This window comes from Hypanus sabinus, chromosome 14, assembly GCF_030144855.1.
Source record: "Hypanus sabinus isolate sHypSab1 chromosome 14, sHypSab1.hap1, whole genome shotgun sequence".
NCBI lineage: Eukaryota > Metazoa > Chordata > Chondrichthyes > Myliobatiformes > Dasyatidae > Hypanus > Hypanus sabinus.
Window position 1 is genome coordinate 41714764 of NC_082719.1, and position 24202 is coordinate 41738965.

General features: G+C 40.9%; 1 protein-coding gene across 5 annotated transcripts in view; it reads right to left on the reverse strand.

Moving 5' to 3' along the window:
- Nucleotides 1–24202, reverse strand: part of arap2 (ArfGAP with RhoGAP domain, ankyrin repeat and PH domain 2) — a 416402-nt gene that overhangs the window by 226765 nt on the left and 165435 nt on the right. For all 5 annotated transcript variants that reach the window (XM_059989011.1, XM_059989013.1, XM_059989014.1 and 2 more), the window contains one exon: nucleotides 12366–12435. In XM_059989011.1, the coding sequence (XP_059844994.1) occupies nucleotides 12366–12435 (70 nt within the window). The remainder of the gene's footprint in view (nucleotides 1–12365; nucleotides 12436–24202) is intronic.

Consider the following 24202-nt stretch of genomic DNA (forward strand, 5'->3'; position numbering starts at 1 on the left):
GAGTAGAAGTACAGCCAGGTGATCAGACTTCCTGAAGTGAGGGTGTGGAATAGCAAGGTAGGCATTCTTGATGGTGGTGTAGCAATGGTCCAGTGTGTTGTTTCCTCTGGTCTTGCAAGTGATCTGTTGATGGTAATTACTTAGTGATTTTTTGAGACCGGCCTGGTTAAAATCCCCCAAAATGTTGGTGAAGGCATTATGGTGCGCTGTTTTGTATATGTTCATCCCATTGCTCAAATCATCTAAAGCCTGATTGACATTGGCCTGAGGTGAAATGTGTACTGCTATCAAAATAATAGCATAGTAGGTAAAAAGGACGGCACTTAACTGCTAGATATTCCGTGTCTGGTGAGCAGAATTGGGACAGCACTGATACATTTGTGCACCAAGAAGAGTTGATCATGAGGCATACTCCTCCACCTCTGCTTTTCAGAGACTCTATAGATCTATCCTGACGATGTACAGTAAACCCGTCGATCTGAACCACTGCATCTGGTACGGAAGGGGTTAACCAGGATTCCGTGAAACAAAGGAGACACGCAGTCCTAATGTTCCTCTGATTCAGCACCCTGGCTCTGAGATCACCGATTTTATCCACCAGAGACTGTGGTACTTTAATTACTTAAAGTAACTTAATTATTTAAAGCAAATATATAATAAACTTCTTTTACAGTTTAATTCCCACCCCCCCCCCATGCCTGTCCTTCCCCATGTACTACAACGATTTGTTATATATTGTAACACTCACAAAACCCTGGAGGAACACAGCAGGACAGGCAGCATCAATGAAGAAGAAGAATCTATCGACGTTTTGGGCTGACTACATCAGGACTTGAGAGTAAGGGGCAGCAAGCCAGAATGAGGTAGAGTGGAGGGGAAGGAGGCCAAGCCTGCAGGTGATAAGTGAAACCAGGTGAGGGGGAAGTTGGGTGAAAAAGGAAGAAAGAAGTAAGAAGCAGATAGGTGGTACATGGAAGAGATAAAGAGCTAAAAGGAGGACAGTGGACCACAAGAGAAAGAGAATGAGGTGGGACATCAGAGGGAGCTGACGGGCAACTAAGGAGAAGGGGTAAGGGGGGAAGGCAGAATGCAGAATAGAAAAAGAGAGAAGGGGAGAGCGTTTCAAGGTTCATTTTATTGTCAAAGTATGTATTTACAATATAACTCTGAAATTTGCCTTCGCTGGTCAGTCGTGGAATACAGAAAGACCATGGAGTCGCCAAAAGACATTAATTCACCCCTCCCCCACCAGCATGCAAAACAAAACAAAACTTGCAAGCCTTAACATTCTCCACCACCTCCCCCGCAAAAAAAGTGACATTAGCAACGTCCTTAACCTCTCCCCCACAGAATAAAACAGCAATAACAATCCTCAATTCCCCACTTGCAGAATAGAACAGCAACCATAGCATCAAAACCCCCAAACCCCCTCTCAGACAAAAAGATTAACAGATCAGCCACAAGAACTAAAACACCAAAAAAAACTGAAGGAGAACAATATAAATTATAGTCCAATTATCACATAATTCTCAGAATATCAAAACTTTTTACCGTCAGCAAACAAGGAGAGCGGCCATATGAATTCAGTCCTTCCATGAAAAGTGACCACCAAACCAGGTCCTAGTGCCACCGTCCTGCATGCTGACCATCGTCACCCTAGCAGCCTCCATTGGGAGCCATCACTGACCCACCCCCCTCCATATTCACCTTGATGCTTCAATCTTCCTTGCTACTTCAAGATGGAGTCATTCATGATCCCACACCCCATTTCTGGTCTTTTCCACGTGTCAGCTCTCTAGATACAGCAGAGTGCTAGATCACTTAATCAAGTTCCAAAAGGCACGTCACAGTCTTCAACAGTTTCCATAACGCAAACAAGACAAAAAGGACAAGCAGAAGGCATAGAAAAAGTGTAATAATTGAAGAGATTGCCTATCTGGAAGATGTCGCCCAAGAAGTCGCTTGCTGGCGCCATCTTGACCGGAAAGAGAAATCAGTGTTTATGCCATCAAGTTGGAGGCTATTCATACTGAATATGAGGTGTTGCTCCTCTATTCTGAGTATGGCCTTGTGGTAGCAGAGGAAGCCATGGACCAACATGACAAAATGTGACTGGAAAGATGTATTGAAATGGATGGTCACAAGGGAAATTACACGTCTTATGGTGGACAGAGCGGAAGTGCTCAATGATGCAGTGCCCCAGTCTCTAGATGAGGTCTCACCAATGCAGGGAAGGTCACACTGGGTGCACCAGATACAGTAGGCCACCCCAACAGACTCACAAGTGATGTGTTGCCCCACCTGGAAGGACAACATTTATTGAATCTTCAACGTATATTCGAATATGAATATGTGCAATAGAAAAAGAAGGTTCTCTTCAAGATTCTTAATTCACAGTTCTATATTACAAATAATATATTTAAGAGACATTAAATGCCTGTATGATGTGTAATTTGGGCAGCCAAACTCTGAGAGCAGGAAATGATCCCTACATGCATAGGCAAACCTGAGGCACAGTTGAAGTTGAACCTCATGACCAATGACCTACAAATACCTGGTTTCCAGCCTAAGGTGCAAACATACATGGTAGTCATAATTTGTGCACTTGTCAGTGTACAAAAAGCTTCTCAAATTGTCAATGTACAAAAGACTTACAAACGTCTAACCATCAGCATTACTGAAGAATCTGAGCACAATTGCTAAAAAAACACAAAATGCTGGCAGAACTCAGCAGGCCAGACAGCATCTATGCAGCATCATAGCATCAATGCTATGGCTCCCATAGATGCTGTCTGGCCTGCTGAGTTCTGCCAGCATTTTGTGTTTTTTAGTTATTTCCAGCATCTGCAGATTCACTCGTGTTGCCTTTGAGCACAATTGCTCTCCACTCTACCACTTCATGAGATAACATTATGAAGACCCTTAAAACAATGAAGGCCTATGTATTTTGTTTCCTTTTTGCTGTGAAATAAATCCACCTATCCATCTAAAAATAAAAAAAAAACAAGGATTCAGTAACAAACTACTAATGGATTCAATTCCCATCACTTTTCATTAATTTGTTGCAAGTAATGTCCTGCAAAGAATCGCCAAGTAAAACACAATCTATTTTATCTTGAGGCAAGGAAGATTGTCAACGTAATGACTTGTACATCAGCTGTATTGGATAGTGAGATTCAAAGTGTGCATGGACTAACTCAACCACCGTTCAAGCTCACATCTCATACTACAGGAAGCAGGCCATATTTAGTGTCACTCTAGGTTCCAATGAACACGTCAATAATTGCACTTTATTTACTGGCAACCCAATTCAAAGGATCCACTTGTTCCCCAGAACTTAATTCCCACAGTCAATTTATTTTGCAGTTGTGATTAGGTGCTAAAACAAAATTGCTGCTAGGTCACAAGAAAGAACAAAAGTGATTTTCACAGCGTATAAACAGCGGAAGCTCTTAATGTCCCATTTCTGCTAATAGAACAAACTGCGAGGAATCAGAGCACCCTTTGCAATTTCATAAAGCTACGAGAATACAGTTTCTGCAAGAACTTGACGAATAATATCAAAAGAATACATTCAACAAAAAAATAAGAATGTGATGAGAAAAGTCAGCCCATGTGGAATTGTAAGGAAACACATTGTTCAGATTGACTGTGATAAATATTGCTTGGTAAAGAAATTTAAATGTAGTTCAGCTGAGAGAGAAGGTCCCGATCTCAGTGAAGTCCAGGAAAATCAATGAAAGATGAAAGCACCTCCTCAGAGAGAAGACAACTTGGAATGCAATCTTTCAATACATTTTCTGTCATTCAGAGCATCTAAATCTGGAAATACAGTAGAAGGTATCCCTCATGGGAGATGCAGTCTGTAACAATCTGGGAGCTTTCAAAGCCTCTTTACACAAAGAGCTTTCTTCTGGAGGAAGTTGTGTTTAATTTTTTAAGCACCTTTTTTTTTCCCTAAGAAAACCACAGGAACAGCATTTGGCAGTTCAATACCAAGTACCCCTGTGGCTATTCCCCTCAATAACAAGTATGCTACTTTACTGTTGAGGGACACATCCTAGCAGGGGAAAGCAGCAACCAGGTCTATGGGCACTGAGTCTGGCTCCGTGGCTCAGAAATGTGTCTAATGTGATAAATATCAGGAACAAGACTTATGAACTTCTGTATATGAAACTATGACCATTACTGCAATTGCAAAGATTTGGCTGTTACAAGGACAGGAAAGGGTGCTGGATGTTTCAGGGTTTCAATGTTTCAAAAGGGACATGGAGGGAGGTAAAAGAAGTGGGAGGTTGGCATTGCTAATCTTGGATGACAGCTGCAGTAAAGGATGTCAGAAATAGAAAGGGGACAATCTCTATTGGGACTGTTCTTTAGATGCCCTCCCCATAGCAGAAGAATAAGTGAGCAGATTAGGAGGCATATTTTGAAAAGGTGTAAAAATAACAGGATTGTTGTCATGGGTGACTTCAACTTCCCTGATATCTATAGCTCCCTCTAAGTGCAAAAAATTTAAATGGAATGTAATTGCTTAGGTACATCCAGGAAGAATTCCTGACATAATTATGGATGTAGTCTGATTAAAGGAAAGTCCGTACTACATCCAGCAATAGGTAATGAACTTGGTCAGGTGACAAACCTCAGTGAATAAGCATTTCGAAGAGAGTGACCACAACTCCCTGGCTTTCAGTATAGCCCTGGGCAGGGAAACGACCATATCATTTGTAAAAAAAAAATTATTTAATTGGGAAAGGATGCTTTATGATGCCATTAGGCAGGAAATTGGTAGCGTAAATTAGGAACAGATGTACTCAGGGAAATGTGGAGGTTGTTTAATGAGCACTTGCACGGGCTTCTGTTAGTTTTGTCCTATTGAGGCAAGGAAAGGACGTAAGGACAAAGGAACCTTGGTTGACAAGAAATATGGACCATCTAGTCAGGAGGAAGAAGGAAGCTTGATTAAAGTTTAGAAACAAGGATCAAACAGTGCTCTGATAGTTATAAAGTAGTCAGAAAGGAGTTTAAGAAAGCACTTAAAAGAACTAGAAGGAGACATATGAGAAAGCCTTGGCAAGTAGGAAAACTGAAGGGTTTTCTACACATATCTGAAGAACAGCAGGATGACTAGAATGAAGGTAGGACCTGTTAAATATTTAATATATCAGTATTATTTGAGTAGTACTGTAAAATGTGTTGTTTGATTAAGCATTCTTTTTTACATAATTCATTGCAGGTTATATGTAAAAGTACTGTACGTGAATGATATATGTCATGATGATAACACATCATATGTGCACGCCTTGCTATAAGTAAAAATGTAACTAAATGTATACAGATTATCATCAACTCTCCTGTGTTGTTCTTCTGATTAGTTTTTGGAGTTACAAAACTGGGATAAAAGGGGAAACATGTGCCTGGAGTTGGAGAGGCAAGTCCTTAATGAATACTTACTTCAGTATTCACCAGTAAGCGGGACCTTGACAAATGTGAAGACGGCAAAAAACAGCCCAATAAGCTGGAACATGTCGATGTTAAAAACGGAGATGTGCCAGAACTTTTGAGCAACACTAGATTAGAAAGAGACTGTTGCATTTTTGGCGGTGATCTTTGTGTCCTCACTGGTTACGGCTGTAATCGAAGACCAATATCAGAAGACTGGAGGGTGGCAAATGTGATTCCCTTGTTCAAGAAAAATAATAGGGATAATTTTGGAAATTATAGACAGTGAGCTTTACATCAGTGGTGGACAAACTATTGGAGAAGATTCTTAAGAGATGGCACCTATGAGCATTTGGAGAAGTTTCATCTGATAGGGATATTGAGCGTGACTTTGCGAGAGGAAGATGGTGCCTCACAAGCTTGACTGAATTCTTTGATGAAGTGACAAAACAGATTGATGGAGCTAGAGCAGTGGATGTACTGAAAATAGATTTTAGTAAGGCTTTCAACAAGGTTCTCTATGGTTGGCTCATTCAGAAAGACAGGAGGCATGGGATCCAGGGATACCAGGCCACATGGATTCAGAATTAGCTTGCACACAGAAGTACTAAGTGAAACTTTAGCAAGACAAACTTTAAGGTCGAGTACAGCTTAATGGCAGGATTCCTAGCAGTGTGGAAGAACAGAGGTATCTTAGTTTCCACGTCCCCAAATCCATCAAATTTGCCACACAAGTTGATAGGGTGGTTAAGAAGGCGTATGGTGTGTTAGCGTATGGAGAACTGAGTTGCACAGCCACGAGGCAATATTGTAGCTCTCTGGTTAGTCCACATTTGAGGTATTGTGTTCAGTTCTAGTCACCTCTTTATTAGAAGTGGAAGCTTTAGAGATGGTGCTGAGGAGATCTGTCAGAACTCTGCCTGCACCAGCCCATACCTGCAGTGGACCACAAGATCCCACAGAGGACAGTAAAAACTTCCAGGATGATTGCCGCGGTCTCCTCCCCCATTTGTGACACTTAACAGGACCGCCATTTGCCAAGGGCCCAAAGTATTGTTGAGGATCCCTAACACCCAGCCCACAATCTCTCTGACCCCCTTCCCTTCAGGAAGGAGATACAGGAGCATTAGGAACAGAACTGCCAGACTTCTTCCCTCGTCTTGCAAGACTAATGGATACCCTGCCACCACTAAGGTGTCATCATTAGGAGAGCAAACTATTTACTGTTTACGTGTGCTGAGCATAATATACAATTTTAATTGCATTTGATTAACTAATTTGTGCTGTGTGTGATACGTGCTTTATGGGTACACCGTGGTCTAGAGGAATGTTGCCTAGCTTGGCTGTACAGTTAGAAAACAAAAACTTGACTTTGAACTTCATGCCTTTTGACAGCATCACAGAGAGCAGCAACACAGGCTTTCTCTTTGGAGTGAAGGAAGATGACAGGTGACTTGATAGAACTGTGTAAGACAATAGGAGGCATAGATAAAGCACCTTTTCCCTCCCCAAGGTTGAAATGGCTGACACAAGAGGGCATAATTTTAAGGTAACTGAAGGAAAGTATAGGGGGGGTGTTAAAGACATCACTTTTTTCCGAAACACAAAAAGAGGAGGGTGCGTAGAGCACACTGCCAGGGGTGGATCCAGAGGCAGATACATCAGGGACATTGAAGAGATTCTTATGGGTGCATATGGATTAAAGAAAATGGAGGGCTATCAGGAAGGGAAGTGCTAGATTAAAAAGTCTGCTCAGCCCTATGGGCCAAATGCCCTATGTTGTACTGTACTATGTTCTAAAATTAGTAGCCAAAATAATTTGTAAACTAAGCACAGGTTATACAAATCCATCGTGCAGAAGATACAAAAGCCAGAAAGCACATACAGTACCATCAAGGAGAGCTTCTAACCTGCAGTCATAGTTTCCCAGTAGTCTTAAGCTCATAATCTACTGCATTTTGTTCTTGCCTCTTAGTGTACACCTGCACTACACTTTTTCTATTGCTGTTACACTTCATTCTGCATTCTGTTACTGTTTTACATGAACTGGGCTGCATGAAGATATGCAACAGCCAGATGCAGCTCAGAAACAAGCCCTAAGAACTAATCTCAAATACCAGAAGTCTGAATTATGCGCAGAACAAAGAAACTCGGTATATTATCTGGGAGGTCTTGCCACAACTTAACCAAAAGTAACCCACCAGTCAAAGACAAGGGAACATAAAGACAATGAAAGGATAATCTAGCATAACAATCAAGCATCTTGTATAGATGTGTCCAAAATATTGAATTAACATCTGGATCCAATAGACTCATTTATTGGTTAGTATATGGGAGCAAGAGTTGAGCAGGGTTAGGATGAATCAATCTTGGCAGAATCCTTACCATTGTTGTGATTCATGTTAATTCCAAACTCTAAGTAATTAACACATTCTGAAAACTAGCAATCTATCTCTTTACTCTTCTGTGTCTACCACTAATAATCTATCAGTACAATTTTTTTGCTGTATTAAACTGAAGGATGTGGTTTTGCAATAATAATAGTCTCCAAGGTAAACTACAGTTTTTTTCATGTGTTCATTGACAGGAAGGCACCTCCACTCGTGCATGATATCCTTTTAAGGTACCATAATTAACTTGTGCTGAGGTGCATTTAAGTTCACGAGCATCCACTTCAGAAGCATACAGGAAATCGCCATTCATTTCACCATTCAGTTCAAATCCTGCTTTAGTGAACAATTTAACCACACTTTGTTACGTGAATGTCACACGTTAACATTGTATCCCTAGCCATGAGTCTTGAAGGCATCTGCACTTAACAGGAGACACAAGATTAATTTTTGGGCAGTCCAACCTGAGAGGGTTTAGGAAAAGAGGCAAGGAGGAGCCAGTGCAGCTCAGAGTCTAGTGTTGAAGAGTCAAGGTTTCAAGGCTGCAGTTCACAGTCAACAGTTCTAAGTTTGAGACATGGGAAATGAATGAACATATAGTAACTGGTTTGTGGTCAAATCTGAATGCTGAGTTAAATTCATCGTGAGGCAAAGATGTTGCTATTTTAATAAGTGGTATACCAGAAGCAATTAAGCAATCATTTGTGAAGGAGCTGAGAATTCTTGTGCTCAGTGCAAAACTCAAAATATAAAACCCCAATCTCTGCTTGTGATCCAAGCTTGATCAAGCCTTCCGTAGAGCCTTAAAGCAAAAATAAAATGCAAATAGACACAGGAATGTGGAGGGTTTGAGAGCAGGGTCATAAATAACTTTCAACAAAAAAAAACAATCAAATGTGCTTATGGGGTTGAAAGACGGTGAGCGCAGGATGAAGATTTAACCTGTTGAAATTGTTTATCGAAGAGAGCTAAGTGAACAGAGGTTAAGTAATATTTCAAAGTAAAGGCAAAGTTGCATGCTGAGGAATATTTCCCATTTGATGTTATCCAGCTCAGCTCTGTGGACTACTACATTCTGTACGTGGTGTTAAAGCAGGGCAAAGGTCTGCATAAAGCTTACAGATTGCACTTCATCACATGACATAATTTAGAAAGACTCTGCCAGCAAATTCTTCAGGCAGCACACACACTTCCCGTGTTTCACATGAGTGCAGTTCAATATGGGCTGGCATTTAGACACAGCTGAAGTGTCAGTGATTGGATCCCCAAACAAATTGGTTGGAAAATTAAGCTGGAGACGAGATACCTAATTTAAATGGGGAGAATGGAGCCAAGATGTTAGCCTAAGACTCACTAAGAAGGATTTAGAAGAATCACTAAGAGGGATTTAGAGGGAATTAGAGGTGGAATTTTTCACCCACCAGCTGACTGGAATCTGGAATCCTCTGCCTGAGGGGATGGTTGAGACAGGCTTTCAAACATATATTAAATATCTAGATGAGCACCTGAATTGCTAGGACTCTGGATAAAATCCTGGCAAATGGGGTTAGTGTGGATGGGTACCAGATGGTCAGCATAGACATGATGGGCCAAGGGGTCTGTTTTGATGTATGACTTCATAACTTACCAGTGACCAAAATCTTTGCCCTGACAGGAGGTCCCATGAAGCATGTTAAAGTAAAGAGGAGAGGCTATCAACTTCAGGTCAGCCAATTCGAAACTTGGGCCAAACTAGCTAAAGCCACCATCACCAAAGGTGGGGGGCATGGTAAGGTAGTGGTTAGCACAATGCTTTACAGTACAGGCAACCTACATTTATTTCCCACCGCTGCCTGTAAGGAGCTTGCACATTCTCCCTGTGTCTGCATGGGGATCCTTCCAGTGCTTCGGTTTCCCTCCGTAATCCAAATATGTACCACCTGGTAGGTTAGCTGGCCATTGTAAATTGCACCGTGATTAGGCTGGGGTTAAACTGAAGGGTTGCTGGGTGGTGTGGCTCAAAGGGTCTGAAGGCCCTATTCCACGCTGTACCTCTGTAAGTAAATAAAATCAGGAATGCATAAAAGATTTGGAAGAAAGATATCTTGAAAGTGCATGGAGCTGGAGAATGCAAAGAAGCTGAGAGGAAATAAATGTTTCTTTTAAGTCCAAAACAGCATCGAACTGACAAACAATATGAAGGAAAATGACCAAGGATATAATGTGCAGACTTTGAAAGAATGATAGATGCATAATGCATGGAGGGTGAAGTGAATTTCAGGATTGTACACTAGACATACTTTGATAATAAATGTAATTTGAATCTTGAAAAGAGCATCTAGTTCCAGTTAATGGACAAGGTCTGATATTAAAACAGTAAAGTGCTAGAAATATTCAGCAAGGCAAGCAGCATCTGCGGAAAATGAAGCATTTTCATGCTCAGTACCTTACATCAGAAGTGGGCAAGAGAGAAGAACTAGCTTTCAGTAGCAGAAAAGATGCGAATGAGTTGGCTGGAACTCTAATGCAAATCCAGATACGGTAAAGGAATTCTGTTACAAGCATACAATACTGTATTATGTTTGTAAAGGGGGTTTCTTCTTTTTTCTTTGTTACTGTTGGGAAAGGGTTTCTTTTTGTTAACTAGCAGGAATGCTAATTTACTGATACCGAGAATGGTATTCCTTTGTAAACCAAATGGGGATTAATGTTCTTTCTTCTGAGTCTGTAAGCTTTTGTTGACGGGCTTTTGGGCAGATCGGCGCGAGGGGGTCGAGAGAGAGGACGCAATGCTCTAAGCTGGGCGAGGATAGGACCCCAAAGGGGGGTCTGAGGCCGGGAGATTCTCCGAGGAGGGGAGGGGGATGGAGCTAGATGTGCTTGGTTGACCACTCGGAGGGTCCTGAGCTGTTTGGAGAGTCGAGGAGTTCGGAGGGTCCTGAGCTGCGAGTCATCGAATGGTGGCCAGAAGACTTCAGTAATTGAGCTCCAACGGTTGTGCACGAAGTGGTTTGGACTTTGATAAGTTTGGCGCCTTTTCTTTAATTTTCTCTTCATATATACTGTATCGTTATTAATCACTTAGTTATAGTAACCTTTATAAATTGTACTCATTTAATCGCATATGGTGTACTGTCTGTTTTTGGGCGAGGCGGGGACATCACACAGCATCCACACCAGCTGATTACCCAGTTTGGCGGGGCTGAAGGCAGCTCCCCCTAGACGAGAACGAGCTAAGCGAGCCTGAGGCGACCCAGGGAGTTACATGTTGTTAATCACTGAGCTGTGAAACATGGACAAAAAGGAACCATACTCTACAAATCTGAGTCAAAATGGTTATTACTGGTGCAGATGGAAATAAACAGAAAATTGCAGAATTTAGTAAGGAGTGTAGACATTAATATTTAACCATCCTCACAGCTACCCTCCTTTTGGAAAAGAAAAAAGACATCTCATCTCCAAAACATCGTCCCAGGCAATGATCCAGTATGTAGACAAGCCCACACTAAGAAGAGGCAGCAAACTGTTGCAGCTTGGTGAGTCACAAAAGGTGATGTAATATTTGATATGTTTTCTTCCAACATGTTCTGAGCCTCCAGCTATTAGATCACTTGACCATTTCTGTTCTGCTGCTCTAGGCCCACTTTGTCATGTTCATTGAACATAGCCCTGAGCTTGTTCAGTTCCCTTTCAACCGAATCATGAAACTCCTTCAAACATCTTCAAGAGGCACAATAAATTATTTCTTGCTTTGTGTCCTTCTTTCCCATTTCTTTTACCTTGCCCATCTCTCAAGTCCCCACCCTCAACCCTTATCATCTAAGAATTTTGACACCTTTTTAATTTTCCATATGCTTTGTATTTAAGGAAACTGCACCTTGTTGTGGTGTACTGCAAATATCACCAACTGGAAAAATCAAAAGCTTCTGAAGGAATTAAATTCAATTTTAATTGCCTTGTATTTCTCTAGTGGGACAAAAATGATGGAGGTGCCAACCTACACATTGAATTTTTCCTCTCTCTCTTCAATAGTTTGAATTATTAAACATTACAACGAAACACAACTGAAAAAAAAATGTACGCCATTCTACTTTTAAGCATGCTTCGATTTCACACTTAAACACTTGTATATGTACACACAATCCAAAAAAAGGCAGCAATGAGATTTCAGGCTGTTTATAAATCCAAAATTTCTGGTGGCCAACATGAGTTTTGCTCTACTGATGATGAACCCGTTTAAATAAAATCTGAGCGATAGTTAATGCGCATATATGAGGGAATGGAACTGAATTCCTTTGCTGCTCCCCTAACCTCACAGACTCCACTGAGATATCAAACTCAGCAGCTGGCAACAAAAAGAGAAATTACAAGCATACCATCAACTAAAATATTTAAGATTAAGATGGTTAATATTAAAAAGTAGTTTGACTTGTATTTTATTACCAAACACCTACATTCTTATATACAGATCATCTTAAATATCAATAATATAAACAATTAAAATGTAATTTGGTAAAATCACTATAAGTTTACCTCTCAAGTCCTCAAACATACCTTCTCATTGTTGTAGTACGACAAACTCTCTCCATCAAACTTAACCCATCGTTTCTGGAATACACAATTTCTGAAATAAAACATTAAAAGAGTTAAATCACTGTGACTAAATTCTATCAAACATCAGCTTTAGACAAAAAGACTATTGAAATATAAAATCTTGTTAAAATCCCGTAAAATGTTTTCCATTTGAATCAATGTTATGAAGTTGAGAGAACGCAAGATGAAGCAAATAAAGATGTTTGTAATGGAGAAACAATTCATTTCCAAAGACGGAAATTACAGTTGAAATTTGGGGATGCAGGTGTCTCTCAATGTTGTTCCACCAAATTACCTGAGTTATGAAATTACCCCTTCTAACATTTAACAGAAATTACTTTCCACTACTTAGCAGAGGTGATCTACACTTTAAATAAAAAAAACAACTTGACTCTATGTACTAGATAATGGTTTTCAAATTCATTGCAAAGTTGAAAACCAGCATAGACAGACGCAGGAGAAAAGACACATCACGTGTTGATGTGGAGGTTCCTGCTCAAAACATACACTTCACGAGAAAATGAGATGAGAAGACAAGGTTTAGCATCCTCATCTGTTTCTTTAAGGCTATAGTTAGAAAACTAAACATATTTTTGTTATAACTCTATAAATGGTTCTAATTATTTATTCTCGCATTCTGTTTTGAGAAAATATATTTAGAAGGTGAACGAGGATTCCAATGAACAGGTGTTTAAAGATAACTTGCAGCAGACTGGATTACTGCAGCCAACATCAAGCTCAGTAATGTTTAACTTCCTCCCAAAGGCGTGCTAATTCTCACTTCGCCCTACTGAAGCACACCAGCATCTAATTCCAGGGTTACACAGCCAATGTGTTATTGTTACGGCAGACTGTATGCCATTGAGACAAAAGCTATAGCTAAATCGTAGCTTTACTCTTCGCAGAGTTCTCTGTTATGCAACTTGAGCAAATGAATGACAGTCTTTTGCTATTATTAAAGTGCTTGCGGAAAACTGTGTTGCATTGTGAAGTATTTTCTAAATTAAGACCACAGATCCTACAGCAGTTCTGGTAACGGAAACCTGTTCAGCTTGCATCACCTTCACTTCAGAACCAAGGTTATTTCAACCTCAGTGTTCAAGCTACCATCACTGGCTGTACATAAATTCCGTGCGAAGCCGGGCTGCAAGCCGTTGACCATTCTCTAAACTGCATCAGCAAGAACTCTCACTAAATAACCTTAAAGGAAAGGTAACCTTCTAAACTGCGCTGGTTAGAAAGCACTGTTCCACAGCAATAATGAGCCATAGCAATGAGATCTTGGAAAACATGCACAACTTTCTGTATTCCAGGAGCCACTGCTCAAACGCAGACACTGATGACAAAATGCTGCATCACCACTACCCCTTTGGCTACACAAGACTGTAAAACGTGACACCAATCTCAATCTACCAGACAGTACTGATGCCTCCTCTCCTGTACCGAGCAGAGCAGCCATCTTAAAGCACTGGACTGATGCCACAAAACCATATACAACTAGCAGCATGATAAGCAAACCAGGGTCAGAGTCTTCTTGCAGGCCATCATTGATTACACTCAGCTAGTTCCACTAGTCAGCTGTGTTTCTCGACATCAGAATCCAGAAACTTACACCTTATTCCAACACGGTAAAAGACTACAAAGAGAGATGAAATGCTTCACGGGTGCTCAAAGAACTGCTTAAAAAATAAATGTTGTATTCCCACAGCCCTGTGAGAATTGTTAGCCCAAAGCAGAGCAACAGCATCCTGGAAGACACCGAACATCTCTGGTCTTTCCATCTGAAGCACATGGAAGCCCAGAGAAACCCTGGTTATCTACCTAACCATAATGCATGGTCCTCCTGGCCCACCTCTGGCAAAATCTGTCAAATCTACACAATTTTGCAGCATCCAATCAAGACTCTCAGAAATGACACGGAAGCAAGTCATTTACACTCCGAAGAAATACTTCGGAAGAGTACAAATTCTACCGAACCCTTCAACAAATGTCTTAACTCGCAAATAAAAATGGTTAATACACTACAGCTTAAGAAACATTCCTTTCATTTTGTTGTGCCTTTCAATGAGGACCACAGCACCAGCAGTGAGGACCATGAAGCCATGGTCAAGGCAGGAGGAGGAGGAAAATTTACAGAACGGCTTTGAATCACTGAACTGGACCATATACAGGGATTCATCTTTATATCTGAACAATACGCCACAGTTGTCACCAACTTCATCAAAACCTGTATGGATGAGTGTACGTGTTCAAGAATATAGCAGACATACCCAATCCAGGGTGATCAGTCCAAGGCATCAGGCCCTGATAGTGTATCTGGCAGGGCATTAAAAACCCGTGTCAACCAGCTAACTGACTGTAGTGTTCCAGGCCATCTTCAATCTCTCACTCCGGAGATTCACAACTGTTCCAAAAAGGGAATCAATCACACTAGTGCCAAGAAGAGCAAGGGGGGCTGCTCCCAAGGAGCACTCATCTTCATTGTGATGAAGTGCTTGGAGAGGTTGCTCGTCGCTAGGATCTGGATCCACTGCAATTTGCCTATTGCCATAATAGGTCTGCAGCAGATGCAATCTCACTAGCTTTCCACTTGGCCTTGGCCCTACATCAGGCTACTGTTTGTTCATTATAGCTTGGCGTTCAACACCATCATACCTTCAAGCGCTAATCAACAAACTCCAAAATCTGGGACTCTGTGCTTCCCTCTGCAACTGGAACCATAACTTCCAGATCACAGGTCACAGTCAGTAAGAATCAACACTGCTCCACTGCTCTGCAAGTGTGTGAGCAGGGACAGCTTAAATGTCATCTATAAATTTGCCGATGACACAATTGCTGGCAGAATTTCTGATGGTGACGAGAGGGTGTACAGGAATGAGAAAGAACAGCTTGTTGAGTGGTGCCATTAACAAGCACCTTGCACTCAAAGCAGTAAGTCCAAGCAATTGACTGTGGGCTTCAGGAAGGGGAGGTCGAGGGGACACACAACCTGTCCTCATTGAGGGAACAGCAGTAGAAAGGGTGAACAGTTTCAAGTTCCATGGTGTGAACATCTCCGAAAATTGTCCCTGGGCCCAACATACTGATACAATTACTTAGAAGGCATGACAGCAGCTATACTTGATTAGAGCACATTGCCAGAATTTTGTACGTCACTAAAGACATTAATAAGTTTCCTCAAAGGTACTGTGCAGAGCATTTTGACCGGTTTCATCATCATCCGACACGAAGGTGCAAGTGCACAGTATCAGAAAAAACCTGCCCCACCGTGAACACAAGCTTTCCCACCATTGAAATTAGCTTCAAAAGATGCTGCCTCAAAAAGGGCCCCCTCTACCTAGGATATACCCCCTTTTCATTACCACCATCAGTGAGGAGGTACAGGAACCTGATGACACACACTCAATTTTTTTAGGAAAAGAATCTGACCCTCTGCCACAAATTTCCGAATGGCTCATACATTCATGAAGAATGTATGCTCTCTTTTTAACCTATTTAGGTTTTTTAATATTTCTTATTGTAATTTTCAGGTTTTTTATGTTTTTCACTGTACAACAACAAATTTAACAACATACAGTATCTCAGAGATAATAAACCTGATTCTGATTCCAATCTTGATGACAAATTTAACTACAATTTTTTTCATCCTTTTCTGAAGATTATAGCTTTAAAAATGTAACTATGACAATACCTGAAACATACACCCACCACTCTCTGAAAAGAAAATCACATATGTGTCACTTAATTGAATTAGGCCAAGTCTCTGTGGAAACGTCACAGACACGGTACCTTCAAATCTCTGGCAGTACCTCAATGTGATCAGCTGGTGTCGAATAAAGGTGTTATTTAAAAATAAAAATTGGACCAGGATATATTTGAACTTTCATAGCCACAGCTCACATCCACACCAATCCCATTCCCACTCTGCCATCAGTCAACCAGAAAGACTGCAAAATTGCCATTTTCCCTCTGGATTTAACAGCACATTAACAAAAGTAAGTGATAGTGTAGCTTTGAAAAAGATGTCTTCCAAAATCCAATTTTAATTAGTTCTTAATTATGGAACAAAAAACAGGTAAACTTGTTCTACTGTCTACAAAAGTGAGAGAATCTTGAAAGCCAGTAATATTTTGTCATGCAAATAGTGAATGCATAATAGATCTTAACATTACAAATCCCACCTTTCTTTTGACGTCACTTACAAATATAATCTGAAAGCGAACAGTTATTAACAAATGTAAATTTTAACCCACAAAGCAGTTAGTGGATTTCCAAAGCTCATGAGCTACATCTAGTGGACAAAACAGAAGATAACTACAAGAATCCAAAATGGAAATTCATTCTATCCCCAAAAATACTTCTGTTGAACACAGATTTCAAAACTTTTCCATCTATTCTTCTGAAGTAACTCTGCATTGAAAGTAGTCAAGATCAACTTGAAGTCAATTTTGTCTCAGGCATATTGGGATAGGAGATGAGTGACAACAATCACTTCCTAACTGGCAATTTTATGAAAGATTTACTCAGTTGAGAACTGGCATAAGCTTGACTTGGAGAAAATTTTAAATCTATCTTTGATTTCATAGTTGGAATACAATATTTTTAAAAGTAAATGCATTAAAAATTCTTTAATGCTTTAAAATCATTAGTGATTTTACTATAATGCAAGCTATTATAATTTAAATTTTCCTGCCAGCTTTCTCCAGAAGAGCAACAACTTCTTGCAGTTATAATCTGATGACTGAGAAGCTACCTGTGCTAATTCCACAGAAATCTCACTTTTCCTTTCACAGCCCCACTCCATGCTCACTTGCTTTCATTTTCATCAACGACTCTGCCCTCAGCAGTATCATGACAAACTGGACTGTCAACTGAACCACCTGTAAATTAGCACAGGCAGAGTATCAAGGAGCTGAATAGGTGGTTTACTGCTGTAGTAAAAAATGGGTTTCAATTAATCAGGCACTGGAACTAGTACAGAGAAAGAGGATGTTGTTTCAAATGTACAGGCTTCGTCTGAATTGGGTTTGAGTAAAATAAGTAGCAATTAAAATAACCTGGGCTATGAAGTTTGAAGGAGATTAAAATAACAATGAGAAGTAAAGCCACAGTGGGATTTGAACTGAAGGATGAAAATCTGAAGACTGGACTGTGACAATGTTAGACATTGGTTACAGGAATGTGGGTGAACAGGGTGAACACTGGTGTGGATTTCATTGTAATTACTGAAGATGGATCCATGGAGGCCAACCAGCAGCAAAGGAGAGAGCTCCCGAAGCAGACAAACTGAGGCAAAGCTTTGGACCTCACCTCACCACCTCTGTTAACGACGTTCTGCTGCACCTGTGCCTCAGTTTGCCTAATATTATTTCTTCGTTAAGCAACACCAACATTCATATATTTATCCTTCAGTTCAAATCCCCACCGTGGCCTTACTTCTCATCATGATTTTAATCTCCTCCAGCCCCACGCCCCTCAAACAGACATGAACTCCATCCTTGATGATACTGTCCTCAATTGCCAAAGGCCAATAGCCTCTGGGATAGCTTTCATAATGCTTGACACCATTCAAGCTCTCCTTGTGGAGCTCCTGAAGTCCTACGGAGCTGATCGACAATTTTTTTTTACATTACTCCCAATCTATCAGGCTAATCAGCTTCACACACTGCTTGTTCTTGCTCTCGTGCCATGGGCTGTCAATGATTTCGCAAGATCACAAACAGCAGTGACACACCATTCACAAGTCTAGCTTGATCAGAAGCTTCTGCTCAGCTTACTGCTTCTTTATACATACGAGAACAACAGCAGGAGTAGATAGTTTTCTCACGCCCGCACTGTATTCAGTGTTGCCACGATAGTACTGTGCTACTACAGCTGAAGAATTCCTGAGCTCTGGAATCTCTGTACCCTCCTCCCCGTGGAATGCGTGGGCTTCCTTCCACATTCCAAAGACGTAACCACGTAGGTTAATTTGGCATTGTGAATTGTCCCATAATTAGGTTAGGCCTCATCGTGGTTGTGGGATTGCTGGGGCAGAGTACCTCAAAGGGCTGGAAAGGCCTGCTCTGCATTGCATTATTAAATAAAACCAAATAAACATGATCGGACGAGCAACATTACTTTGAAAGGAGAATGAAACTGAACAAAGAGGGAGGTAATTAATTGCCTTGGAATTGATGGCAATGGTTATGATGGAATCAGATAGACACAAGTATTCAGTGAGCATTTTCACAACGAAGGGAAAACTGATTATGAGGCAGGAGGCCAGCCCACCACAGGCAGAGCACTGCACAACTTAAGAAGAGTCCAAAGGTTCTAGGAGAGGTTGCACCACAAGGCATGCATAAAGCTCTCTGTTTTGTTTTAAATGAAGGGTTGGTGAATGTTGGATGGTTTAAAGGACTCTTCTTCTGGCGCTCAGCTCACTTCACATAATCCCGGTGCCTGATCTGCCTAAGTAGACTTCTTACAGGGAGATTATTATAAGAGCTGTAATTATATTCTGCTCCAACTAGATTCACTTAATCATTTCCTTTTGTTTGCTGAGATAGTCTATTACTGCCTTCAAATCCAAAGGTTGCAGCTTCAATTGCTATTCCAACAGTTTTGTGTATCATATTGTCCAAACACTTCAGTACAGCGCTGAGTACTGTCTTTCATTTAGGTTTTCAATCATCTGTTCTTCTTCAGATAACCTACATACGATTCATTATATGGTGCAGAAAGACTACCTTGCGCCATGGTCATCGGAGCTGTCTCAACCGATAGCACCAAAAGCACATTTGCTTTGCAAAATTAATGAAGCATTTTGTCTAGGGCTGGATAGACTAACTTGTTTAGAAGCAGAAGAAACAATGTTTCAACATTCAAAGTAAATTTATTATCAGAGTACACATATGTCATCCTGAGATTCATTTTCTTGTAGGCATACTCACAAACCAGTAGAATACAGCCATAACAGATCCAATGAAAGACCACCCAACTTGGGTGTTCAACCAGAGTGCAGAAGACAAAAAACTGAGCAAATACAAAAAGAAGAAATAATAATAATAATATGCAAATAAGCAATAAATATGAAGAACTTGAGAATAGAGGGTCCTTGAAAGTGTGTCCATTGCTTGTAGGAACATTTCAATGATGAAGCATGTGAAGTTGAGTCAAGTTACCCCCTTTGGCTCAAGAACCAGATGGTTGAGGAATAGTAACTGTTCCTGAACTTTACACAGGATCCTTCCAAATTCCGAACACAACTACAACAGAAGATTAGCAGCTGGCCAAAAACAAGGAAAACAGCACAAATAGCACCTTTTGCTGACCTGTCATTGTAACCAGAGATCAAGAGAAGCCTCAAAGGAAATCACACCCTCATGCCCAGACAAAGAGCACGGCACAAAATTCAAACAAATTTAAGATTTGAATTTTAGTTTAGAAATCATCCTATTTTTAGAAAATATTTAATTCATCATGTTCACACAAAATTGTATGTCTGGACCTGTCAGGATAAGGGAGGCAAGCCAGAGGCAGATGCTCTGAACAGCAAATGAGCAGAACAGAGAGTAACATTCAGGAACAAGTAATATTCTGGATGAGTTGGTGTAGCAGGCTGAAGACAGAAAACACAACTATTATTTTTTCCATCTTCTGGACAGTTAATCATATCACTGTTGTAAATATAGTGCATCATTGCTTCTACCCACTTATCTATTTAATGTTTAATGTTTTCCAGCTAATAGTCCAATTCAGGCTCTATTGAAATGCTCATTTTATCATTTTCCAAAGTCAAGGACGATGACAAGAACACAAAATATAATCAGCAGTCCACAAAAAAATAACAGAGAGACTCTGTTCGATCAGTGCTCTCAACAAATTAACTGAGTTTTGCCCAAGTAATTGCACTGCTTTTATTATAGGACGTGGCAGCTCTCCCCTAGCCTAAACTGAAGAAAATCACAAAACATTATACTTAAATGGCAAAAGTGCCAATCATGCCTCCCTACCTAACAAATGCAGCATTTCAAAAGTAAATTAATTGAAAGAAAATCACCTTAAGAAAATACTAAAAGCACAGGAACATAGAAACATAGAAAATAGGTGCAGGAGTAGGCCATTTGGCCCTTTGAGTATGATCATTCAGTATGGCTTATCATCCAACTCAGAACCCTGTACCTGCTTTCTCTCCATACCCCCGATCCCTTTAGCCACAAGGGCCATATCTAACTTCCTCTTAAATATAGCCAATGAACTGGCCTCAACTGTTTCCTGTGGCAAAGAATTCCACAGATGCACCACTCTCTGTGTGAAGAAGTTTTTCCTCATCTCGGTCCTAAAAGGCTTCCCCTTTATCCTTTAACTGTGACCCCTTGTTCTGGACTTCCCCAACATCGGAAACAATCTTCCTGCATCTAGCCTGTCCAATCCCTTTAGAATTTTATACGTTTCAATAAGATCCCCCCTCAATCTTCTAAATTCCAGTGAGTATAAGCCTAGTCGATCCAGTCTTTCTTCATATGAAAGTCCTGCCATCCCAGGAATCAATCTGGTGAACCTTCTCTGTACTCCCTCTATGGCAAGAATGTCTTTCCTCAGATTAGGGGACCAAAACTGCACACAATATTCTAGGTGCGATCTCACCAAGGCCTTGTAGAACCTCCCTGCTCCTGTACTATAAGCAGGTGCTATATAAATAAAAGATCATTAGTCCAGTCTGCACCCTGGCTGTTGATCAACTGCGCTTGGCTAATGCACTTGGGAAGTTAAAAGATGTTACATTGGTTAAATTATTCTGTGTTAGCTGAGGCACCTCATGATTGTCCTCACAAACAATTCCAACCGGTTGGACGCAGTCAGAAGATCTAGTTGACCAGGTCCATGCCATGAAATCCAGAAGTTACAGCTTCAAGGTAGAGTTGGCCATTCAGTGCTATACTGTGACAAAAAAAAACAAGACAGAGACTGATAGATTTTGGGAGATTAAAGAGAACAAGTAGTTTTGAGTTAATGTAGGAATGTTGGATTCTGGTAAAATAATCATATTGAATGGCTGAGCAGGCACCAAGTGTCCCCCTCCTGCTTCTATTTCACAGGTTCCTATGTAAAATTGAGAGATACTTCATTAGGTCAGAGCAGACCTGACTGTGTAACAGCCTTGGCAATGTCCACCAATGATAAGGAGTCGGATACATGAACATGCAACTCCCAGAAATGACAGTACTGACTTAGTTGAGGAAAATAAAATCACTGGAGAAATACATAAATGGAAATAAATGTGTTTAATGAGCTGAGAATTATACATGACAGAGAAAGACTAATTTTGATCACTGGGTTGTGCTGCATCTAAATAGACTAAATCTGAGCAAGCAGAACAGAAATCCAAATACCTAGAAAATTCTGCCTGGAAAAGACCACATTCCAACCCAAGGAGACAGAAGAAACACTGCATTAACAGAGAAAGCACATCAAGTTAAAGATACCACAGGTAAGTGGGGTTGTTGTTGCGACAGCACTCAACATCCAAACTATCTCATGCCTATACACCTCCTCATCACCAGCTGAGAGGTCATCAGCCGTGGTGTCATCTGCAAACTTTGAAGTGCTGTTTTACTTCCCCACACAGTCATGACAGCAGAGACAGTGGAGCAGCAGGTTAAGCAAGCACACTTGAGGTGAGCTTGTGTGAGGAAGTCAAGAATCAGGTTGCAAAGGGAGATACAGAAGCCCAGGTTTTGAAGCTTTATATTGTTTTTTAAAACCATATTTACAGATGGTGCTCATCGTAAAACTAGTAGAACTTTCCTCAGTTACAGTATTTATTTCATTTGATGCTTTAAGGAAGTTGGTGAAAAAAACATGCAAATAAAAACTTGAACAACAACTCTTCAAAATAAAAGAGCACACCTTTGTCACTCTCCCAAAAGGAGAAGGCACCTCCAGAAACATAGTCATATAATACTACAGCACAGCAGGATCTGCAGACCATCAAGTCCAAGCTGAATTATTAATCTTCCTACTCCCATCGACTTGCACACAGAATATAGCCCTCCATAACCCTCCCATATTCAAATTTATCTTAAATGTTGAAATTGAACCTGAATCTATCACTTTAGATGGCAGCTTGTTCCACACTTCTACCACACTCTGAGTGAAGAACTTTCCTCTCATGGTCCCCTTAAATAGTTCACCTTTCATCCTTAATCTCTAGCTCTAGTCTCACACAAACTCAGTGGAAAAAGCCTGCTTGTGTTTACCCAATCTATACCCCTCATAATTTTGTATACCTCTATCAAACCTCCTCTCATTCTCCTACTTAGTGGGGAATAAAGTCCTGACATATTCAACCTTTCCCTCTAACTCAGATCCTCAAATCCTGGCAACATCCTTGTAAATTTTTTCGGCACTTTCAATCTTATTGATATATTTCCTGTAGGTAGGTGACCATAACTGAACACAATAGTCCAAATTAGGCCACACCAATTCTTATATAACTTCAGCATAACCTCTGAACTCCAGTACTCAGTACTTAAATTTATGAAGGCCAATGTGCCAAACACTCTCTTTACAGTCTCCATACTTGTGACAAGACTCTCAAAGAATTATGAATCTGTACGTCCAGATTGTCTGTTCTACCACAGGCCTGAGTATCTGACCACTCTCTGTGCAAGTCCCACCCTGGTTGGTCCTCCCAAAGTGCAACACCTCAAACACAGGTTTCTCATGAAATGACAGTCCTCTTTTAGTTCAAAGTTGGGGGTTTGCCGAACACATTCATACAATCTTCCTAATGGACTGATCCACAATATGTGTCCCACTTTCAGCATTTAGCTTTTGATTCACTCAGAAGCAGTGGGATGAACAATATTTGAGGTGAAAGATACACAGAGCACTGCTTGAGTAACTGGAAAGTAGACAACAGCACACTTATCCATGTTAAATGGGGTAAGAGTATAATGACACCTCAGGACACATTGCCATTTCCCAGAACAGCCACCTTTTTGTCACGGATTGCCTTTGACAACTAAGTCCAACTCCTGGCCTTCTCACATGGCTTAGGCTCTAAGTCCGGCAGAGCTGTTTCTACTGACAGAAGAAGAGGCGAAGGTGGGTCCTGGCGCCTTAAAACCAGTGCTTCGGGTAGATGGAGCTTGTCAGCCTGGGAAGGCAGTCCATCTAAGAGAGAGAGAGAAAACTCTGATTTCAAACCTCCGCTGCCTTGCGGCCATACCCACTTACGGGAAAGTCTTCGGGAGTGAACCCTGAGGACAAATCCGGAGCTGGAGTCCCTAAGGCTGTCCGACGTTGCCTTCAAACTCGTTCTGGCAACTCCTGCGATGTCACTGGTGCCAACCTGTATCAGCCCTTGCCCTTCTCTTGGACAACATCGGTGTCATGGAGAGGGGAGACTTGCTGCTGGGGCAACTGCCAGTCTCCCATACAACCTTGCCCAGGCCTGCGCCCTGGAGAGACTGAAGCAAGACTTTCCAGGCGTAGAGCCATGGTCTTGCGAGACTAACGGATGCCATCCAAGACAGAAAGAAAAATACATGGCTCATATTTACCAAATTTTGTCAGCAAATCACCTTGTACAGTCAGATATCAAGTACTAACTTGGAAAAAAAATGAAAACTAAGTAATATGTTAAGAATTCCATAGTACTATTGTACTCTGAGCAGGATTTAAGTAAGAAGTAACAGATATATTAATCTTCCTGAAGTAGTATGTGAAGAAACTGAAGTGCTGTTAGTAACATGATCCTGGTGAGACACTGACACAGACCCAGTACTTGGGTCTGCATGATTACTGAT